The sequence below is a fragment of the Bos taurus genome, unplaced genomic scaffold (genome assembly GCF_002263795.3).
Source record: "Bos taurus isolate L1 Dominette 01449 registration number 42190680 breed Hereford unplaced genomic scaffold, ARS-UCD2.0 Leftover_ScbfJmS_2057, whole genome shotgun sequence".
NCBI classification, from domain to species: domain Eukaryota; kingdom Metazoa; phylum Chordata; class Mammalia; order Artiodactyla; family Bovidae; genus Bos; species Bos taurus.
In genome coordinates, this window is record NW_020191148.1 from 290034 (window position 1) to 313604 (window position 23571).

The following is a 23571-nucleotide window of genomic DNA, read 5'->3' on the forward strand; positions in this document are numbered from 1 at the left end:
TCTATGTCCAGTTCTAACTGTTGCTTCCTGACCTGCATACAGGTTTCTCAAGAGTCAGGTCAGGTGGTCTGGTATTCCCATCTCTTTCAGAATTTTCCACATTTTATTGTGATCCACACAGTCAAAGGCTTTGGCATAGTTAATAAACCAGAAATAAATGTTTTTTCTGGAACTCTCTTGCTCTTTCTGTGATCCAGCAGATGTTGGCAATTTGATCTCTGGTTCCTCTGCCTCTTCTAAAACCAGCTTGAACATCTGGAAGTTCACAGCTCATGTACTGTTGAAGCCTGAATTGGAGAATTTTGAGCATTACTTTTCTAGTGTGTTAGATGCGTGCAATTGTGCAATAGTTGGAACATTCTCTGGCGTTGCCTTTCTTTGGGATTGGAATGAAAACTGAACTTTTCCAGTCCTGTGACCACTGCTGAATTTTCCAAATTTGTTGGAATATTGAATGCAGCACTTTTTGGCAATAAAGTATTTGAAAATTAAGGTATGCATCAATACATTGTTTTTTAGGCATAAGGCTATTGGGCAGTTAAACTACATTATAGTGTAAGGATAACTTTACTATGCATGGAGAAACAAAAATATTTCTATGACTTACCTTATTTTGTGATGTTCACTTTACTGAGGTGGTCTGGAACCAAATCCACAATATCTCTGAAGTCTGCCTATACAAAGAACATATAAGTCACATATATACACATTAAAACCTACTTGTATGGAGAGAATGGCCCGTTTAAATTACATAAATTACAGTTTACCATAAGGTACAAAGTGAAGTCAAGTGGGCCTTAGGAAGCATCACTACGAGCAAAGCTAGTGGAGGTGACCAAGTACCAGTTGAGCTATTTCATATCCTGAAAGATGATGCTATGAAAGTGCTGCACTCAATATGCTAGCAAATTGGAAAACTCAGCAGTGGCCACAGGACTGGAAAAGGTCATTTTTCATTCCAATCCCAAAGAAAGGCAATGCCAAAGAATGCTCAAACTACCTCACAATTGCACTCATCTCTCACACTTGTAAAGTAATATTTAAATTCTCCAAGCCAGGCTTCAGCAATACGTGAATTATGAACTTCCAGATGTTCAAGCTCGTTTTAGAAAAGGCAAAGGAACCAGAGATCAAATTGCCAACACCCGCTAGATTATCAAAAAAGCAAAAGAGTTCCAAAAAGCATCTATTTCCGCTTTATTGACTATGCCAAACCTTTGACTGTGTGGATCACAATAAACTGTGGAAAATTCTGAAAGAGATGGGAATACCAGACCACCTGACCTGCCTCTTGAGAAATCTGTATGCAGGTCAGGAAGCAACAGTCAGAACTGGACATGGAACAACAGACTGGTTCCAAATAGGAAAAGGAGTACATCAAGGCTGTATATTGTCACCCTGCTTATTTAACTTATATGCAGAGTACATCATGAGAAACGCTAGACTGCAGGAAGCTCAAGCTGGAATCAAGATTGCTGGGAGAAATGTCAATAACCTCAGATATGCTGATGACACCACCCTTATGGCAGAAAGTGAAGAAGAATTAAAGAGCCTCTTGATAAAAGTGAAAGAGGAGAGTGAAAAAGTTGGTTTAAAGCTCAACATTCATAAAAGTAAGATCATGGCATCTGGTCCCATCACTTCATGGCAAATAGATGGGGAAACAATGGACACAGTGGCTGACTTTATTTTTCTGGGCTGGAAAATCACTGCATATGGCCATGAAATTAAAAGACGTTTACTCCTTGAGAGGAAAGTTATGAGCAACCTAGACAGCATATTAAAAAGCAGAGACATTACTTTGCCAGTAAAGGTCCATGTAGTCAAGGCTATGTTTTTTTCAGTGGTCATGTATGCGTATGAGAGTTGGACTGTGAAGAAAGCTGAGCTCTGAAGAACTGATGCTTTTGAACTGTGGTGTTGGAGAAGACTCTTGAGAGTCCCTTGGACTGCAAGGAGATCCAAACAGTCCATCCTAAAGGAGATCAGTCCTGAGTCTTCATTGGAAGGACTGCTGATGAAGCTGAAACTCCAATACTTTGGCCATCTGATGTGAAGAGCTGACTCATTTGGAAAGACCCTGATGCTGGGAAAGATTGAGGGCAGGAGGAGAAGGGGATGACAGAGGATGAGACGTTTGGATGGCATCACCGACTCCATGGACATGGGTTTGGGTGAATTCTGGGAGTTGGAGATGGATAGGGAAGCCTGGCCTGCTGCTTTTCATGGGGTTGCAAAGAGTCGGACAAACTGAGCAACTGAACTGAACTGATAAGTTACAAAATGGCTAACAAAATAAATCAATTGATGCCCCTATTCTTTTTTAAAAAATTAATTAATTAATTAATTAATTTTATTTTACAATATTTTATTGGTTTTGCCATACATTGACTTGACTCCGCCATGAGTGTACATGTGTTCCCCATCCTGAACCCCCCTCCCATCTTCCTCCCCATCCCATCCCTCTGGGTCATCCCAGTGCACCAGCCCTGAGCACCCTGTATCATGCATCAAACCTGGACTAGCGATTCTTTTCACATGATATTTTACATGTTTCAATGCCATTCTCCCATATCATCCCATCCTCGCCCTCTCCCACAGAGTCCAAAGGACTGTTCAATATATCTGTGTCTCTTTTGCTGTCTCTCATACAGGGTTATCGTTACCTTCTTTCTAAATTCCATATATATGCATTAATATACTGTATTGGTTTTTCTTTCTGGCGTACTTCACTCTGCATAATAGGCTCCAGTTTCATCCACCTCATTAGAATGGATTTAAATGTATTCATTTTAATGGCCGAGTAATATTCCATTGTATATATGTCCCACAGCTTTCTTATCCATTCATCTGCTGATGGACATCTAGGTCGCTTCCATGTCCTGGCTATTATAAACAGTGCTGTGATGAACATTGGGGTATACGTGTTTCTTTCAATTGTGGTTTCCTCAATGTGTATGTTCAGCAGTGGGATTGCTGGGTCAGAAATGCTGGACTGGAAGAAACACAAACTGGAATCAAGATTGCTGGGAGAAATATCAATAACCTCAGATATGCAGATGACACCACCCTTATGGCAGAAAGTGAAGAGGAACTCAAAAGCCTCTTGATGAAAGTGAAAGAGGAGAGTGAAAAAGTTGGCTTAAAGCTCAACATTCAGAAAACGAAGATCATAGCATCTGGTCCCACCACTTCATGGGAAATAGATGGGGAAACAGTGGAAACAGTGTCAGACTTTATTTTTCTAGGCTCCAAAATCACTACAGATGGTGACTGCAGCCATGAAATTAAAAGACGCTTACTCCTTGGAAGGAAAGTTATGACCAACCTAGATAGCATATTCAAAAGCAGAGACATTACTTTGCCAACAAAGGTTCATCTAGTCAAGGCTATGGTTTTTCCTGTGGTCATGTATGGATGTGAGAGTTGGATTGTGAAGAAGGCTGAGTGCCAAAGAATTGATGCTTTTGAATTGTGGTGTTGGAGAAGACTCTTGAGAGTCCCTTGGACTGCAAGGAGATCCAACCAGTCCATTCTGAAGGAGATCAGCCCTGGGATTTCTTTGGAAGGAATGATGCTAAAGCTGAAACTCCAGTACTTTGGCCACCTCATGGGAAGAGTTGACTCATTGGAAAAGACTCTGATGCTGGGAGGGGTTGGGGCAGGAGGAGAAGGGGACGCCAGAGGATGAGATGGCTGGATGGCATCACTGACTCGATGGACGTGAGTCTGAGTGAACTCTGGGAGCTGATGATGGACAGGGAGGCCTGGCGTGCTGCAATTCATGGGGTCGCAAAGAGTCAGACACGACTGAGCGACTGATCTGATCTGATCTGATGGCAGCTCTACTTCCAGTTTTTTAAGGAATTTCCTCACTGTTGTCCATAGTGGCTGTACTAGTTTACATTCCCACCAACAGTGTAAGAGGGTTCCCTTTTCTCCACACCCTCTCCAGCATTTATTGCTTGTAGACTTTTGGATAGCAGCCATTCTGACTGGCGTGAAATGGTACCTCATTGTGGTTTTGATTTGCATTTCTCTGATAATGAGTGATGTTGAGCATTTTTTCATGTGTTTGTTAGCCATCTGTATGTCTTCTTTGGAGAAATGTCTGTTTAGTTCTTTGGCCCACTTTTTGATTGGGTCTTTTATTTTTCTGGAAATGAGCTGCAGGAGTTGCTTGTATATTTTTGAGATTAATTCTTTGTTCATTGTGAAGTGAAGCCCCTATTCTTATGTGTGTGTTTGTTAGTCTCTCAGTCTTCTGACTCGTATATTTAATCTCTATAAAGATAAATTCTTTTCTTAATGCCATTATTGATTTTACAGATTATATGTGAGATTCCCAACATATAATCTGTCATCAGAAAGTCCTAACTTCCCTGTTTAAAGGCTTGAGTTTTTAAAATTTACTAAATTAACTTACAAATGATTGAAAGCATATCTTACATCCCTCACTGATTCCAGATTCTTAAAAAGAAATGAAATTATCTCTTGGGAAGCTTCCACCAGGATTCATCAGTTGGGCAAACTCATTGATTTAAAAAAAATTTTAAAAGCCGGTTTCCACATACATGCTTGAATGTAGTCATCTAAAAGCTAGCTTTTGCAACACAGTTTCATTCCTCACCTGCATTTTACCTTCTTTCTTATCTCTTATACCTGCTTAGTCTGTCCGACTCTTTGCAACCTCATGGATCGTAGCCTGCCAGGCTCCTCTGTCTATGTTTTATGTTTATCTTTGAATATACTGATAGTGCACTTAATTTCTCTTTGTTTTGGTTTTAATAAATAGACTGATACTTCAAATGTGTCTTTCTAAGATATGATTGTAGGTATCAACTGGTTTTTAAAATCCCTTTTGAAGTGCTGAGATGAAAGGTTTCATATAAATAGCAAATGTTAATTGTATTATTAATCTCATTATGTGAATTTTGCCTATTGGCTGCTGCCCATTAAGATAGTGAGACCTGCGTTTTACAATTGTAAGATGTTTTATTCAAGGACAGAACATAATTAAGGTATTTAATGTTAGGAAGTGACTTAGTTTTTCTACCAAAAAAATTCCTCTCAAATAATAGAACCCTCAGAAAATGAATAGTTATTTGTGTATAACACTTCTGACTTGTTGACATTACTGTAAAATTATCCACATAATTCTCAATGTAGACATACCTGGCATTAGGAATAAAGATAATTTAAACTTAATTTTTATGAATCACTTAGGAAACTGCTGGCTTTTCACTGCCTATAGATTGATTCTGTTATTTTTAACTCTTCTTTGAACCATGGGGTCTCAACTAGGGGACATTTGTCAATGCCTGACATTTTTGATTGCTACAATGTAGGAAATGTTTCTGGTTTCTAGTGGTTAGGCTCTGACATACTACTGAAAATCCTACAATATGCAGGATATTGTGCATATATCCAGGCAAAACTAACTATAATTAATTATCCCCCAATAATGAATTATCTGGCCCCAAATTTCAACAGTTGCCATGACTGAGAAATGTTTAGACTACATTCTATGTAGAACTTTTAAAATTCTTCCTCAACTGGCAGGGCTTCTTCTAGGTTTGTTGCATGTTGTTAATTCTTAATCCCTTCTGGATCTCATTACAGGTTGGCATTGTGGGAAGAACAGGAGCTGGAAAGAGTTCTGTTTTTTCTGCAGTTTTTCGATTGTCAGAACCCGAAGGCTACCTTTGGGTTGATCGTTGTCTGATAGGACGAGCTGGACTTCACAATTTAAGGAAGAAAATGTCAATCATATTACAGGTTTGCACATCAGAGCATTCTCACATGTTCTTTTTATAAGGCACCTAAGTTTGATTGATTTTAATTTGATTTTTGTTTGTTTTCAAATTGGATGAAAATGTTAATCCTTTTGCCCCCAATAGAGCATATTTTTAGCAGCAGGTATTTTCAACAGATATTCTCATCACATACAAGATTTTGTTTTAATTATTTTATATTGAAATATAGTTGATGTACAATGTTGTGTTAGTTTCTGGTGTATAGCAAAGTGACTCAGTTGATTTAGTTGATATATCTTATATGTATATACATGCATATACTTTTTCATATTCGTTTCCATTATGATTTATTTCAGTTTTCAGCTCAGTTCAGTCACCCAGTCATGTCCAACTCTTTGTGACCCTATGGACTGCCACATGCCAGGCTTCCCTGTCCATCACCAACTCCCAGAGCTTGCTCAAACTCATATCCATCGAGTCGGTGATGCCATCCACCCAACTCATTTTCTGTCATCCCTTCTCTTCCTGCCTTCAATCTTTCCCAGTCTCACATCCATACATGACTACTGGAAAAACCATAGCTTTGACTATACAGACCTGTTGGCAGAGCAATGTCTCTGCTTTTTAATATGCTGTCTAGGTTGGTCATAACTTTTCTTCAAAGGAGCAAGCGTCTTTTAATTTAATGGCTGCAGTCACTATCTGCAGTGATTTTGGAGCCCCAAAAGATAAAATCTGTCACTGTTTCATTTCCCTGTCTGTTTGGGGACTAGATGCCATGATCTTAGTTTTCTGAATGTTGAGTTTTAAGTCAACTTTGTCACTCTCCTCTTTCACTTTCATCAAAAGGCTTTTTAGTTCCTCTTCAATTTCTGCTATAAGGGTGGTGTCATCTGCATATCTGAGGTGACTGATATTTCTCCTGGAAATGTTGATTCCAGCTTATGCTTAATCCAGCCCTGCATTTTGCATGATGTATTCTGCATATAAGTTATATAAATAGGGTGACAATATACAGCCTTGACGTACTCCTTTCCTGATTTAGAACCAGTCTTTATTTTCCATGTCCAGTTTTAACTGTGGCAAATAGATGGGGAAACAGTGGAAACAGTGACTGACTTTATTATTTGGGGCTGCAAAATCACTGTAGATGGTGATTGCAGCCATGAAATTAAAAGATGCTTACTCCTTAGAAGGAAAGTTATGACCAACCTAGACAGCATATTAAAAAGCAGAGACATTACTTTGTCAATAAAGGTCCATAATTGTCAATACTAGTCAAGGCTATGGAGAAGACAATGGCACCCTACTCCAGTACTCTTGCCTGGAAAACCCCATGGATGGAGGAGCCTGGAAGGCTGCAGTCCATGGGGTCGCTGAGGGTCGGACACGACTGAGCGACTTCACTTTCACTTTTCACTTTCATGCATTGGAGAAGGAAATGGCAATCCACTCCAGTGTTCTTGCCTGGAGAATCCCAGGGACGGGGGAGCCTGGTGGGCTGCCATCTGTGGGGTCGCACAGAGTCTGACACGACTGAAGTGACTTAGCAGCAGCAGTAGCAGCAGTCAAGGCTATGGTTTTTCCAGTAGTCATGTATGGATGTGAGAGTTAGACTATAAAGAAAGCTGAGCAGAGAAGAATTATGCTTGTGAACTGTGGTGTTGGAAAAAACTCTTGAGAGTCCCTTGGACTGCAAGGAGATCCAACCAGTGCATCCTAAAGGAGATCAGTCCTGGGTGTTCATTGGAAGGACTGATGACCCAGAGGGATGGTATGGGGAGGGAGGTGGGAGAGGGGTTCAGGACGGGGAACACGTGTACACGTGTGGAGGATTAATGTTGATGTATGGTAAAACCAATACAATATTGTAATTAGCCTCCAGTTAAATAAATTTATATTAAAAAAAAAAGAAACTGAAACTCCAATATTGTGGCCACCAGATGCGAAGATCTGAGTCTTTTGAAAAGACCCCAACGTTTGGAAAGTTTGAAGGGAGGATGAGAAGGGGACAACAGAGGATGAGATGGTTGGATGACATCACCTACTCAATGGACATAAGTTTGGGTAAACTCTGGAAGTTGGTGGTGGACAGGGAGGCCTGGCATGTTGCGGTTCATGGGGTCTCAAAGAGTCGGACACGAGTGAGCGGCTGAATTGATACTGGGTATTAGATTCATAACTTAGTGATTATAGTAGGAAATAATAGATGATCAAAACCATGCACAGGAAAAAGAAATACAAAAAAGCAAAATGGTTGTCGGAGGAGGCCTTACAAATAACTGAGAAAAGAAGAGAAGCTAAAGGCAAAGGAGAAAAGGAAAGATATACCCATTTGATTGCAGAGTTCCAGAGGTTAGCAAGGACAGATAAGAGAGCCTTTTTAAGAACACAGTGCAAAGAAATAGAGGAAAACAACAGAATGGGAAAGACTAGATATCTCTTCAAGAAAATTAGAGATATCAAGGGAATATTTCATGAAAAGATAGGCACAATAAAGGACAGAAATGGTATGGACCTAACAGAAGCAAAAGATAGTAAGAAGAGGTGGCAAAAATACACAGAAGTATGGACCTAACAGAAGCAAAAGATATTAAGAAGAGGTGGCAAGAATACACAGAACTATACAAAAAAGACCTTAATGACCTGGATAATTGTGATGGCATAATCACTTACCTAGAGCCAGACATCCTGAAGTGTGAAGTGAAGTGGGCCTTAGGAAGAATCACTATGAAAAAAAGTAGTGGAGGTGATGGAATTCCAGCTGAGCTATATCAAAGCCTCAAAGATGATGCTGTAAAAGCGTGGCACTCAATATGCCAGCAAATTTGGAAACTCAGCAGTGGCCACAGGACTGGAAAAGGTCAGTTTTCATTCCAATCACAAAGAAGGGCAATGCCAAGAAATGTTCAAACTAATGCACAATTTTACTCGTTTCACATGCTAGCAAAATAATGCTCAAAACCCTTAAAGATAGGCTTCAACATTACGTGAACCAAAACCTTCTATATGTCCAAGCTGGATTTAGAAAAGGCGAGTAACCAGAGATCAAATTGCTAACATCCATTGGATCATAGAGAAAGCAAGAGAATTCCAGGGAAACATCTGCTTCACTGATGATACTAAAGACTGTGTAAATCACAACAAACTGTGGAAAATTCTTAAGGAGATGGGAATGCCAGGCCACCTTACCTGCCACCTGAGAAACCTATATGCAGGTCCAGAAGCAACAGTTAGAACTGGGCATGGAACAACAGACTGGTTCCAAATAGGAAAAGGAGTATGTCAAGGTTATATATTGTCACCCTGCTTATTTAACTTATATACAGGGTATATCATGTGAAATGCCAGACTGGATGAAGCACAAGCTGACATCAAGATTGCTAGGAGAAATATCAATAACCTCTGATATGCAGGTGACACCACCCTTTTGGTAGAAAGCGAAGAGGAACTAAAGAGCCTTTTGATGAAGCCAAGAGTGAAAGTGAAAGAGGAGAGTGAAAAAGCTGGCCTAAAACTCAACATTCAAAAAACAAAGATCATGGCATCTGGTCCCATCACTTCATGGGAAATAGATAGGGAAACAATGGAAACAGTGACAGACTTTAGTTTTTTGGGCTCCAAAATCACTGCAGATGGTGACTGCAGCCATGAAATTAAAAGAAGTGTGCTCCTTGGAAGAAAAGCTATGACTAACCTAGACAGCATATTAAAAAGCAGAGACATTACTTTGTCTACAAAGGTCTGTGTAGTCAAAGCTCTAATTTCTCCAGTAGTCACGTATGGATGTGAGAGCTGGGCAGCAAAAAATTCTGAGCACCAAATAACTAATGCCTTCCAACTGTGGAGGTAGAGAAGACTGTTGAGAGTCCCTTGAACAGCAAGGAGATCAAACCAGTCAATCCCAAAGGCAATTGGTCCTGAATATTCATTGGAAGGCCTAATGCTGAAGCTGAAGCTACAGTACTTTGGCCACTGAATGTGAAGAGCTGACTCATTGGAAAAGACCCTGATGCTGAGAAAGATTGAAGACAGGAGGAGAAGGAGACAACAGAGGATGAGATGGTTGGATAACATCACCGACTCAGTGGAGTTTGAGCAAACTCTGGGAGCTGGTGAAGGACAGGGAAAGATGGCATGCTGCAGTCCATGGGGTGGCAGAATCAGACGTGACTGCATGACTGAAGAATAACAAGAGAAAAATGAAGTTAAATTCCCAAGATTTATGTTTTGATTGTACCCATCTCTGAAATGCGCCAGATGAAATTAGTTTTAGAAATAATTAGCATGTCTGCAAATTACTTTTATGTCCATGGATGAAAGTATCTATAAATGTGCCCTGTTAATGCTTCTTGATAAGAAAAGGTTGTGTTCTTGTGTACGTAAAATTACTCTCTATATAAAGATATAACACTGGATGATTCCTGGCTCTGCATGTAATGTTTTGGAGTACATCTGAGCAAAGACTAAACATCCCTTGACATCACCAGGTTTTGAATTTGCTCTATCAGTTTCCATTCTACCTTTGTGCCTGCTTTATGTACACACTCAGAGAGTTTGCTTACAGAACATTATTAAGCTTTGTATCCATGTAGATAAAAATCGCTAACCATTGTAAACACAGAACCTTTATTTGTTTTTGTTTCACTTTATATGCACTTTATATTCACTCCAAAGCACAGTATTGGTTGACTCAAGAGAGAGAATCTGAAGAGATCCTGCAATGTGTAAAAGGCCCAAGGAAGTCATTCAGGAGGCAGCCAGTGATCGAATGTTTAAGAGTGGAGACCAAGTATCAACATGACCCACATTTTTATTTCTACTCTGCCTCATCTGACTATGGGGCCTTGGTGAAGTCATTCAGCTTCTAAGGTTCTTAGTCCTGGTCCTTAAACCAGTTCTAGAAATTACTGCTGCACAGATTTGTTATGAAGATATAACTGGATAAGAAAACAGTTGTGGCCCATTTCTAGTTCTTAGGAATCCTCAGTCAGTAGTAGCTATTACTATCCTTAAGGATCAGGGCATTGACCTTTCCAATAACTTCTAGTTAAGTAGAAAGAGTAACACATTCTGGACTGATTTTGCTGTTTAATTTCTGTTTATATTTTTGTGGTTTTGGGTGATTTTCTTTACCTGTATTTTTTATATTGTAAAGCACATTGTTTACATAAATTTAAAGAGTGAGGGGAAAACAGATTAGCAAATTAGGAGTTTTAAGGAAAGGCAAGACAGAAAAATCTGTCTTTCCAATACGAAACAACAGGAGAGAATATCACTTCCTTTTTATCTTTTGATATCTGGCTCCTGTCCCATAACGTTCTTTCCAGCCCCTGACTCTGTACCCACTCATAATTTCCAGCCCTCCATGAAGATTTCTGGCATTTTTTTGCCCTCCCCACATTCTTGACTATTTTCTTCCTCTCCTTGAGGACAGGGCCTCTGTGTCTCATTTCTGTTTCTCTAATATTTGTTTAAGGCCCTGACAAGTTACACAGGTTTTAATAATAATCCCTAACATTTGTGGAATCCTTAGCTCTGGGAGTTGGTGATGGACAGGGAAGCCTGGTGTGATGCAGTCCATGGAGTCACAAAGAGTTGAACATGACTGTGTGACTGAACTGAACTGTACTGAACTAACATGTTTTAACATGTTCCCTGGTTCTCGGTTGGTAAATAATCTGCCTGCAGTGAGGGAGACCTGGGTTCTATCCCTGGGTTGGGAAGATTCCCTGGAGAAGGGAAAGGCTACTTACTCCTGTATTCTGACCTGGAGAATTCCATGGACTGTATAGTCCACGGGGTCACAAAGAGTTGGATACAACTGAGTGATTTTCACTTTAACATGTTTTACCCTCTTACCATCTCCCACTTTTTGCTCACAAGAATTCTATGGTTATCCTCATCTTACAGATTTTAAAACTGGGGTAATAGAAACTTAACTTACCACGGGGCAAAGCCTGGACTTTAATTTAGAGAGATTCCCAACTCCAGAATCCAGCAGGAGAAAATCTGATACTGTGTTTACTTGAAGTTACTTGTCTCAGAGCAGAAAACTTAGAATCCTCTTTCCCCAAACAAATAGGAAGCAGTGATGCTTGTTTTCTCAACACGTTGATTTAGGAGTCCTAGGAAGCTGAGCTCAGGCTCTGCCAAGGGGGAGCCTAGTGCTGTTTCTTTGAGTTGCCCCACTTAGGTGATCCAGGTCTGCATCAACTTCCCTGACTCCCTCTGCCCCGTGATCCTGTGAGCAGCAGCAGCTTCCAGGGTGGTCTCTCTCTCCCCCATCACTATTGACCCCACCATGAACAGGTCAGAAATGGGGAGATGTGATAACAACAAGGACTTGCCTAGGAACCAGAGGCAGGGGAGTGGTGACATAGACCATCAGTCCTGGAGTCCTAGGGGGAACTTTCAAAGACAAATACTATATAATCTTAGGAAGGTACTCCTCAATTTGTGTTCAAAATTTCAGGAAAAAGCAAAATACAAAAGTACTTCCTAGATAATTTCCTTAAGTGGAACAGGTATCTGAAGTCTGTGCATCCTTTGTGCTCAGAATGTGAAGTAGTTAAGTATATTCCCCAGAAAGAACACCAAGGTGAGATTATATTCAGGGAGTAGCTGCTTATCTGAAAGGACCTGGAAAATGAATTTCAAAACTTCTTTAGATGATACTCTACACATAGAACCCTTTATTCTATTGGTACAAAGAAGATGTTTTCAATTGAAGAGAGATTGCATGTGAATTCAATATTTATGATTGTAGTCTAAAGGTTGGCACAGATCAACAGCATCTTTATCATGGTTAAATAGATTCATTTTTATATTTGGTAGTTTTTTTTCTTTTAAATCAAAGCAAAAGCTAAGTATTTTTTACACAGCCCATTCTGCTCTTTGGTATTTCCATTCTCTGAGTTTTTTTTCAGTTGTTGAAGAAGGTGAACCAGAGCTGTTCTGACTTCTCTGATATATTCTTGATATGCTTTAGTGGAGGGCAGTTTCTTGCTTTGGGACTGAAATGATGAGGATAAAGATTGTGCTTTATCTGCCTCATTTGTAATCCCTTATATGGTTTTTGTCTTGGTCCTGGAAAACCAGGAAAGAAAACCTGGTTTTCTTTCTGTTTTTTGTTTTTGGTAAGAACAAATCTCAAAGAGAGAAGAGGTAGATGTGCTGTTACTAGTAAAGAAATACAACTAGATTCTAGCCTAATGCAATTTGCCCTTTGTTTCCAACACTGAAATCTTAGTTAAAAATCCCTGGAACTGTTCTCTGGAGCTCTTGAGGATTTTACAAGGCTTAAATTCCTTATCCTTTGTTAGTTAACAGTGTGCTTTTCTTCTGAATATGGAAGTTCATTGAGAGGCTAAGGGATTAAAAATGAAAGGTGATTGGGGGAAACCAAGGTTTAAAGTGACGTTAGGTTATCCTCTTTTGCTTGAAACAGGGAGATGGGCTGCTTCTTAAGAAAGGTCCCCAGATTAGAAACAAGAACATAGCCCTTAGGACTTGGGGAAATGCCAGAGTCCAGCTCCAGCAGCCAGGGATTCAACCTGAAGGGATGAATGGTGTTGGCGATGAGACAGCCTCTCAGTTTTCTTGGACTGCCAATTTACTTCAAGTTTAAGATTTTCTTTTATACTTTTACAAAAGCATTAGGTCAGAGGTTTGACATTTTCAGTTCCCCCTCACCCAGATTTATTATGTCCGTAAATCATTGTTGCTCTTCAAACAGAGTTCCTGCTTGAGTGATTCTCTCAGAATCAGCCTTACCATCTATTATCTACTTCCTCTAATGTGCCTATAGTTAACTTGTGATTACTTTGTAACTCGTGCTACATTCCTCAGTTTACTACTTATCTTCCTAAATCTTGTTTGCCCCTAACATCCTGAGCTCACTATCTCTTAAAAAGGCTTCTAGCTATAGTATCTATAAAATTCCTAACCTCTATAAGCTATAGTAAAATATGCTAACATTACAACATTCCTTAAATCTTTAACTTCTATTTTAATTATTCCTGGGCCCTAAATTCAGGAAACTCCTTTGCCATAAACATTTTCCTCACAAATAAATTTCAGATAGCAGTCCCTTCCATGGTCGCAAGCTGCAGCCTATGTGCTCATTCTGGAACACTCTTTTGTAAAAGTCCTTAAACAAATGTCAGTTATTAACTTTATGAATTATTTTCTGAGCACAGCTGCAGAAGGCTTTGTGCCTTCTCATGCTGCTCTCAAGAACAATAAGCACCTTAATATTCCTTTTCAGTCAACTCAGCTGAGGAGAGGAAAAAACAAGTCAGAATTACAAGACCTAACTCCTTCATCCCAGGTCCGTGCCTGCGGGACAAGGAAAGGGAGTTGGGGCCATGCCTCCATTTTGTCAGTAATGCCTAATGTGGCTCCTGACACGGAAACATCAGCAGTAGCTACTCTTTGTATACTTTAGCTGAGGGCAGGTTCTTGCTTTGGGATCAAAATGAGGATAAAGATTGTGCTTTACCTGCCTCATTTGTAACCACTTGTATTGTTTTTGTCTTCGTCCTGGGTCATTTTAAGCTTCAGTTAGTGGGTAGGGTTTCTTTTCAACATAGTTTATAGTCTTTCTTCCAGCAGCATATGCAAAGGTACAGTAAGACTGCAGTTTTCAGTCTGCAGTTGTGTTGAAGGTTTATCAATTTATTGCCCTAAATGCTCTGATTCAGAGTGGCTATTTTTGGGTCACACACCTAAAATGACCTTGTGTTATGTTTATAACAAAGGAAAAATCAATACTGAATATGACCCAATGAATTACATTTTTAAAAATATAATCTTTAAACCATGATGAAAAAATAGTTCAGAAACTAATATTTCATTTAAATTGTTACATTGAATAAGCATGTTTTCCTGACTGTTGTGCCAGGCAACTCTTATTCATTGAGGTTTATTTGTACTTTCAGAAAAAATATACATGGGCCAATAAATGTAGTGTATATTTACATGAAGGTTGTATGTCCTACTATTGCAGGAAGGTGAACCCCTTCCAGGGCCTGAAACTGGGCTCTTGTCTAACACTCGGAAATGAATTGTCCGAGGAGACACATGTGCTGACAAAGCAAGAGATTTTATTGGGAAAGGGCGCCTGGGTGGAGAGCAGTAAGGTAAGGGAACCCAGGAGAACTGCTCTGCTATGTGGCTTGCAGTCTTGGGTTTTATGGTGATGGGGGATTAGTTTCTGGGTTGTATTTAGCCAATCATTCTGACTCAGAGTCCTTCCTGGTGGTGCACGCCTTGTTCAGCCAAGATGGATGCCAGAGAGAAGGATTCTGGGAGGTGGTCGGACATGTGGTGTCTCCTTTTGACCTTTCCCGAATTTGTCCATTTGGTGGTGGCTTATTAGTTCCATGCTCCTTACCAGGACCTCATGCAAATGGTTACTATGGTGCCCAGCCAGGGTAGGTGGTTTCAGTCAGTGTGCTTCCCCTAACACTACCATAAATCTCTACACTGCCGTGTCCTTCAGTGTAAACATTTGTACACTTATTTATAAAATTAGTTTATTTATATGATTACTTAGGTACTTTAAATAATATCTACTGAGAAATGATCATTGGGAATTAATTCCCAGGTGCTCCAGTGGTTAGAACTCTGTGCTCTCACTGCTGTGGCCCTGGTTCAATCCCTGATTGGGAAACTAGGTTCCCACAAGCTGCGTGGTACCACCAACAGAAACAAAAAAGAACATTAATTTGACCCTTATCTGCCCTTGCAGTATGTGTCTACTGTGAGCGGTTTTATTAGCTTTTATCTGGTAAGTGATGAAAGAAGAATGAGTAGAAACCAAAGTGAACACCACGCATAAAACACATTCACATATTCAAATAAATGTTCACAAATGGCCTGCTGATTTCAAGCAAAATAGAGCTTCAATCAGTTACTATTTTTATAAATCATTCTTTTCATTCAACACGTTTTCATTAAAGTTTTGTTGATTTTTGAGATATACATTTGGCATGTCACAACAAAGAGAATATTCTTCCATCTAATAATGCTAAGTAAGCCCACATAATTGCCAAATATATCCTTTTAGACTGACAGTGTAGACTTAAGTGTGAACATGTATTGCAATGGGAAACTGCTGAAGCAGTTTTTTTTTGTTTGTTTGTTTGTTTTGAAATGTGTGCCAATCAGCAGTGGTTTGGTGATAATTAGCAGAATGTATTTAAGGCCTACAGAGTGTCTAGGGGCTCTGTTTAAAGCTCAGCATGAAGTAGCTGCAGATGCTGGTAAGGGGCTCAGAAGTGAGGGACTCCCTCTGCTGCAAAGAATCCAGTTTTAGTCTCCTAGTCTTTGATGAGCTTTGTCTGCTTCAAGGAGTTTCCTAAAGAGAAGGTGAGGGAGGTGACAATAGAGAGAGACCCTGATTACAAAATAGACCTGATTATAAAATAGACCCTGACTACAAACTAGACCCTGATTGAACTTTTTTTAAAGTCTTTATTAAATTTGTTGCTATATTATTTCTGCCTTATTTTCCTGTTTTTGGCCACAAGGCAGATGGAATCCCTTACCAGGGATCAAACCTGCAACCTCTTCATTGGAAGGTGAAGTCTTAACCACGGGACCACCAGGGAAGTCCCCCTGATTGAACTTTGAGTGGGGTCTTTATGTCTGTTCTCTTGAACCACCAAATGTATTAATGTGTTGTTGTTGTTCAGTCACTCAGTCATGTCCAGCTCTTTGTGACCCCATGGGCTGTAGTGGGCCAGACTCCTTTGTCTATGAGATTTCCCAAGCAAGAATACAAGAATACTGCCATTTCCTTCTCCAGGGAATCTTCCCAACCCAGGGATCAAATGCTCTCCTGTACTGGAAGGTGAATTCTTTACCACTGAGCAACCAACCTTTTAAAAAACAAAGCAATTTAATATTTTTCATAAATTAGCTTAGGTAACACCTCTCTCAGAGAAGGCAATGGCACCCCACTCCAGTACTCTTGCCTAGAAAATTCCATGGACGGAGGAACCTGGTGGGCTGCAGTCCATGGGGTCGCGAAGAGTCGGACATGACTGAGTGACTTCACTTTCCCTTTTCACTTTCATGCATTGGAGAAGGAAATGGAAACCCACTCCAGTGTTCTTGCCTGGAGAATCCCAGGGACGGGGGAGCCTGGCAGGCTGCCGTCTCTGGGGTCGCACAGAGTCGGACACGACTGAAGCGACTTAGCAGCAGCAACACCTCTCTAGAGTGTGCTTTGAAAACCAGATGGCACTTTATCAAACCCTAGACCTCTTATGGGATGTGAATTTGCCCTTTGAAAGGAGCCTGAAGGAAAAAATGTTCAGGTCACATAAGCTATGATGGGCAAACAAACATTCTTGTAGTTATAATCAAAAAGGCCTGGTCTCTCTTCTCCTGACTGGGCTCAAAGCTGGTTCCTTTAGGTGACCTCTTTCAGTCCCTTTATCTCCTCAAACACTAGTTCTCAAAGAGTCTCTCATCTTGAGCCCAGAGCAGAATACTGTCCATAGTTTAGGTTCCTGGGGGAAAGTAGAGGAGAGTCAGAAAAGAGGGATGAATATTGGGCACCAGCCTCCCCTTGCTTGGCCATGTCATTTGTGTAAACCTCATGGAAATAGCTAAAAGAAGAGAAATCATCTGGCTTGTTACAATCTTAGAGTTGAAAATTAGAAACAGTAACAACTTGTTGTTTTTTAAATCTGAGGCAGAATGGTATTTTACTCTGATCAGGAACTCTTAGCATGCTTAGACGGTTGTTTATACTTTGACCCTAAATTCAAGTTTTAAAGAAACTTTACATTTGGTCTCAGGATTTTTCAGTTCAAGTCACTAATTTTGACATGTCACATGGCCACTGATTTTCATTGCTTTTTGGGGTATATCAGCCACTTAATCAACCTTCTGTAAATGAAGGTTAAAGTTAAATGTCTTTTTAATCTTAGATTTTGCTTAGGGATGCATCTTTTTTTGGGCAGCACACCGTATGTTTTCTGCATCCATTTCTCTCTCACCATACTTGAAACAAAGACAACAGGGAAGGAAGGTAGAGGAGCCTGTGTCATTCTTTTTCATGGCTGGGGAAAATAAGTCTGTCTTCTTCATGTTTCTTCTCAGGCTTTTATGAAGTGAGGAGGAACAGTGCAGTTTGAGGCTGGTGATTGTGAGCAGTTACAGGCACTTGTGGAAGAGTCAGATTTCCTCTTGTTCTCACACCCCCTTGTTCTGTGCCATTCACTGAAAGGAGCCAATTGCACTCTTCTCTGTTGCTCGTATTCTGTGGCCTGGCTTATTAGAGCCCTCCAGAAGAAAACTTAAATGGCTTACATGAGCTTATGTATAACATTCTCTCCTGAAACCCAGAAAGATATTGTATTTCCAGAGTAATTTACTGATGGCTCCTCCTAAAGTAGATGAATAGGAAGAACTATTTACATTAAAATAATTTTATTATGACACAGGTCACAATAGGTTTCAGGTCATCCTGACCTTGCAGTTAGTAATGAGGTTCTGTGAGGCAGGTCATCTGACACATAGGTGAGAGAAGTGGGGACCAGCTGATGCAGACTCAAAGGTGATCTCTACATGGACAGAGGAGCCTTCAGTTCAGTTCAGTTGCTCAGTTGTGTCTGCCTCTTTGAGACCCCATGGACTGCAGCACACCAGGCTTCCCTGTCCATCACCAACTTCTGAAGCTTGCTCAAACTCATGTCCATCGAGCTGGTGATGCCATCCAACCATCTCATCCTCTGTCATCTCCTTCTCCTCTTGCCTTCAATCTTTCCCAGCTCTTTTCCCAGATCATTTCCAAGGAGTTCTTCTCATCAGGTGGCCAAAGTATTGGTTTCAGCTTCAGCATCGGTACTTCCAATGAACATTCAGGACTGATTTCCCTTAGGATGGACTGGTTTGATCTCCTTGCAGTCCAAAGGACTCTCAAGAGTCTTCTCTAACACCACAGTTCAAAAGCATCAATTCTTCAGCCCTAAGAGAAGACTTGTTGCTGCTGCTGCTGCTAAGTCACTTCAGTCGTGTCTGACTCTGTGCGATCCCATTGACGGCAGCCCACCAGGCTCCCCTGTCCCTGGGATTCTCCAGGCAAGAACACTAGAATGGGTTGCCATTTCCTTTTCCAAAGCATGAAAGTGAAAAGTGAGAGTGAAGGCACTCAGTCATGTCTGACTCTGTGCGATCCCATCGACGGCAGCCCACCAGGCTCCCCCGTCCATGGGATTTTCCAGGCAAGAACACTGGAGTGGGGTGCCATTGCCTTCTCCGAAGAGAAGCCTTAGGCCCCAGTAATTGACATTCTTTTTGCATGTGTGGAGATGTTTCATTCACAGATGTGGAAAGATTCCTGATCCTGGGAAGACTGTTTTACCAGTAGAGAAAATAGCCTGATCTTTATTCTTCAGTGCCAATGTGTAACTATTTAATAGTTCTGCTTTGAGACACAAACCTGAAAGGTTATGGCTGTGAGCTGTGAACGGTGCCAGTATTCTTGGTCTCCAGAGGAGAGAATTTCAATCCAGGATCAAAGATGACCACTTTTGACCACTCTGAGCTTTTGTGTAGCAAAGTTTTGTTTTTTTTTTTTTTTAACATAACAGGGATAGAGAAAGCTTCCAGCAAAAGGTGCTGGAAGGGCGGGCCTAGGAGAGTAAGTACCCCCTTGCTAGTATTTAGCAAGGCATTATATATTGTTCAGTTCAGTTCAGTTCAGTCACTCAGTCATGTCTGACTCTTTGCGACCCCATGAATCGCAGCACACCAGGCCTCCCTGTCTATCACCAACTCCTGGAATTCACTCAGACTCACGTCCATCGAGTCAGTGATACCAACCAGCCATCTCATCCTCTGTCGTCCCCTTCTCCTGCCCCCAATCCCTCCCAGCATCAGAGTCTTTTCCAATGAGTCAACTCTTCGCATGAGGTGGCCAAAGTACTGGAGTTTCAGCTTTAGCATCATTCTTTCCAAAGAAATCCCAGGGCTGATTTCCTTCAGAATGGACTGGTTGGATCTCCTTGCAGTCCAAAGGACTCTCAAGAGTCTTCTCCAACACCACAGTTCAAAAGCATCAATTCTTTGGTGCTCAGCTTTCTTCACAGTCCAAGTCTCACATCCATACATGACCACAGGAAAAACCATGAGATGCTAATCATAGATAAGAGAAACACAAGGCTGGCTGATAGAACTGCACCAGGCTCCTCTCCAATAACATACATTCTGAGATAGCATCTGCAGGAGGGGAGCAGTCTCCCACTGAAGTATCTCTGGGTGAGATAAATTATATCCATATAGCAGCTGCCATTAGTTTTTAAAGAAAAGCAGGTTTCTAAGAAAGATAGATTGTTTCATTAACATAGCTTAAGACAGGATATTTCCTTGAGCAAGATATACAATTTTGCTGAGCAGATATTAGCTGGAGGTTTGAGAAAGTTTCAGATAGTCCCCATAGCAACACAGGATTTGAGAAATCTCCTGCTATGCCAAGGAATGTGCCTTTTTGCCTTCTCCCCATCTTTGGGGACCCTGACCTCCATACCTGCCTGACTATTAACCCTTTCAAACCTCAACTAATCATGCTCTTGGTATTTCCTAGTATCACACCAGAATTGACAATTGATCTAGTGCTGTTGGTATAAAATTTCTCAAATAATTATATCCTCATTTTTTAAAAAATTAAGCAGGTATTACCAGTGAAGCATTAAAAAAGTCAAATCTTCCTTTCTCTTCTTCAGGTTTTTCTTAAGGTGACACACCTCAGCACTTTCTTTTGTTAGTGTTCAATGGTGCAGAGGATATTTTGCAGCACAGTTTATACAACTGAAAATTATTTTAGAGATACTGTTTTTGTAAATGGGCATTTACAACCTTATTATTAAAGATTACAGTGAATTTTGATTTTGTTCATTTTAATTCTGTAAGTACTGGAATAAAATGGATAAAGTTGACTGATAACATTTACTATTTGGGGTTATTTAGGAACCTGTTTTATTCACGGGAACAATGAGGAAAAATCTGGATCCTTTTAATGAACATACAGATAAGGAACTGTGGAATGCCTTAGAAGAGGTAATTTATTAAATGTTATTAGTTTGTTAGCATCAGTATATGTGTGTGTACATTTACAGCACTGCAGGCAATTAAAGGGGAGCTGATCCATGTAACTGATTTTGTTTACCTCCTAGCAGAACATTGATGATCTGTGTATTGATTTTTATGAAAAGCAAGAATATAATGCATCATATTTCCACTGTAGCTTTTCCCCTTAGAATCCAAAGCAACTAAACACATTACCTTGTCTTTGTGTTGTGTTGTGTTCAGTTCCAAAGCCGTGTTTGACTATTTGGGACTTCATGGACTCCAACATGCTAGGCCTCCCTGTCCTTCACTATCTTCCAAAGTTTGTCCAAGTTCATATCCATTGCATCAATGATGCCTTCCAGCCATCTCATTCTCTGATGCCCTCTTCTGCTCTCAGTCTTTCCCAGCATCAGGGACTTTTCTAATGAGTTGGCTGTTTGCATCATGTGCCCAAAATACTGGGGCTTCATCTTCAGCATCAGTCCTTCCAATGAGTATTCAGGGTTGATTTCCCTTAAGATTGACTGGTTTGATCTCCTTGCTGTCCAAGGAGTCTTCTCTAGTACCACAGTTTGAAGACATTGATTCTTTGGTGCTCTACTTTCCTTACAGTCCAGCTCTCACAACCATATGTGACCACTGGGAAGACCATAGCTTTAACTATAGCAGAGCACTAAACTAGATTTTTAAATTGTGGGTTCAAATTCTATTGGTTACCTAGTGAATTTATTACCCTAATTACCCTGTAATATTCATTTTACTGCTCACATATTAGGGAACATCTACTAAGTAAACACAATAATAGCTTTTCATTATTAACTGAGAGAGAAATGAGATCATACTACTAAAATAGTGTGATGTTTCATAAGTGTTTATAAGGGTAAATTATACAGTTGGAATGTGATAATAATTATATATTGACTGTTATTTTAATCCTGCAGAGTAAATGCAAGTAACAGAACCCTGGAGATTTTGTGACATTTTTTATAGTTTTAAGTTCATTTCTAGAAGATGTTCTATTTGTGTAGTGTTTCCCTTTGGACTACTTCTTGGAATCTCCTCACCATTTCATGAAATGGATTTTGAGTGTTAAGATGTTGTTAGTTGGTGTATTTTAATATAAATTATTTTCTGCATTTGCCCCAGTTTTGTAAATTGATTCTAAGCTACCCTTGGCAGAAAATGTATCTCCACTGTTAAACTATAGACAGATTTTAAACCCTCATAGGACTTAGCTCAGTCTTCTGCTTTTAAAAAGTAAGCACTTAATAAATACTTAATGTTTGATTGATCTCTTCAGTTCAGAGAAGCATGGCTTATTTCTCTCAAAACAAAAATGTTTTTTGTTTTATTCCCACAAATCCCAATGACACAGTGTTGTTTTGAATTGGTACTTTTTGTCATTTAGTGTCACCCTTTCAGGGGTAGCTCTCAAATCTGTAGTACACAGATGAATTTGACTGTGAGCAAGCCGACTTGAAGGCCTGGCAATCTCCTGCCAATATTTCTGGTTTCTGAAGGATGTCAGCACTGAGTCTCACACACCCACCCTGCTTTCCAGCAACTGTGAGGATTTTATGCTCTTAAATCAGGTCGATTGCTTCACCTTCTACTTGAGAAGCAGTGGGCCTCTAATTTGATTTAAGTCAGTGAGTCTTTCTACAGTGAAATTCTAGGAGAGAAGATGTAGAGAAGTTAACCATCAAATGTAAAGAAAGATGGAAGGATCCACTTCTACTGGACTCAGAGGAAAGATTTAATGATGAAATTAGTACACACCTTTCAAAAAACTAGAAGTATTGGTAACTTATTTTCCAATTTGTTTCCAAGCCTGAGATCCCTCTTCACAGATCCTCCAGTAGTAAAATTACTATAGACTTTTAGAACACATTGTTCCATGGACAGTGAAGAAACATTAATTGGGAGATAAATCCTTTGAAAAGCTATCTTAGAACTTGGCTTTAGCTTATATTTAATTCATCTGTAGGAGTCAAAATCAAAATAAAATGTAGTGGCCTCTGAATTCTAATAATGATGAAGCACTGGAAGTGGTAGACAATACTAAGATCTACCTTTAAAGAAAGTACATTTGGAAATTTCTATAACTAGAAATAAACATGAGTTTATTTCACAAAGTGAAGTTTGTGGTTTCCATATGCCACTTCCAGAAGTGGTCCTATTACTTTAGTGGTATCTCTTAGGGAGGAATCATCCCATCTTTGTATTTCTCTAGGAATTGTTCCTTTATGACTTTTATGTGATATTCTAATTGTTAGAATATCACTAAATCTTTCATTGATAAACATGCAAATGTCATAAAGAAATACTTCCTATAGTAACAGAGTGATGAGATGATTTGTCAGTCTAAAAGTATAACTCAAGCAAAGAGATCAATTTTTAGGTGGATTAACACCCCCCAGTTATTGGTTTATAAGTGATGCCAAACAAATGGAAAATGTGAACCCTAACTCAGAGTCTTCCTGAGAGTAGGAGGCACCACTACGTTTTCTTCTTTAAGAACTTCAGTTAAAAGTAAAAGAAGATTTTTAAATTTATTTTTAAATCCTTAGTTCTGTCTGCTCCTTCCTCCTTGACTGATTTGGACACTCAGAAGGGAGACAGTTTTATGAATGCTGCCCATCTCATCTTAGTTATTTTTTCAAGATATTCTGAAAATAAATTTTTTCATGTAATGATAAATAGCTTACTGTAAATTGAGGAAAATTCA

The 23571-nt window shown here is 39.9% G+C and overlaps 1 protein-coding gene across 2 annotated transcripts in view; it reads left to right on the plus strand.

Moving 5' to 3' along the window:
- The window catches only part of LOC100847574 (ATP-binding cassette sub-family C member 4), a 227330-nt gene that overhangs the window by 128211 nt on the left and 75548 nt on the right, over positions 1-23571 (plus strand). For both annotated transcript variants that reach the window (XM_059884455.1, XM_024989092.2), the window contains exons 23-24: positions 5623-5778; positions 20742-20831. In XM_059884455.1, the coding sequence (XP_059740438.1) occupies positions 5623-5778; positions 20742-20831 (246 nt within the window). The remainder of the gene's footprint in view (positions 1-5622; positions 5779-20741; positions 20832-23571) is intronic.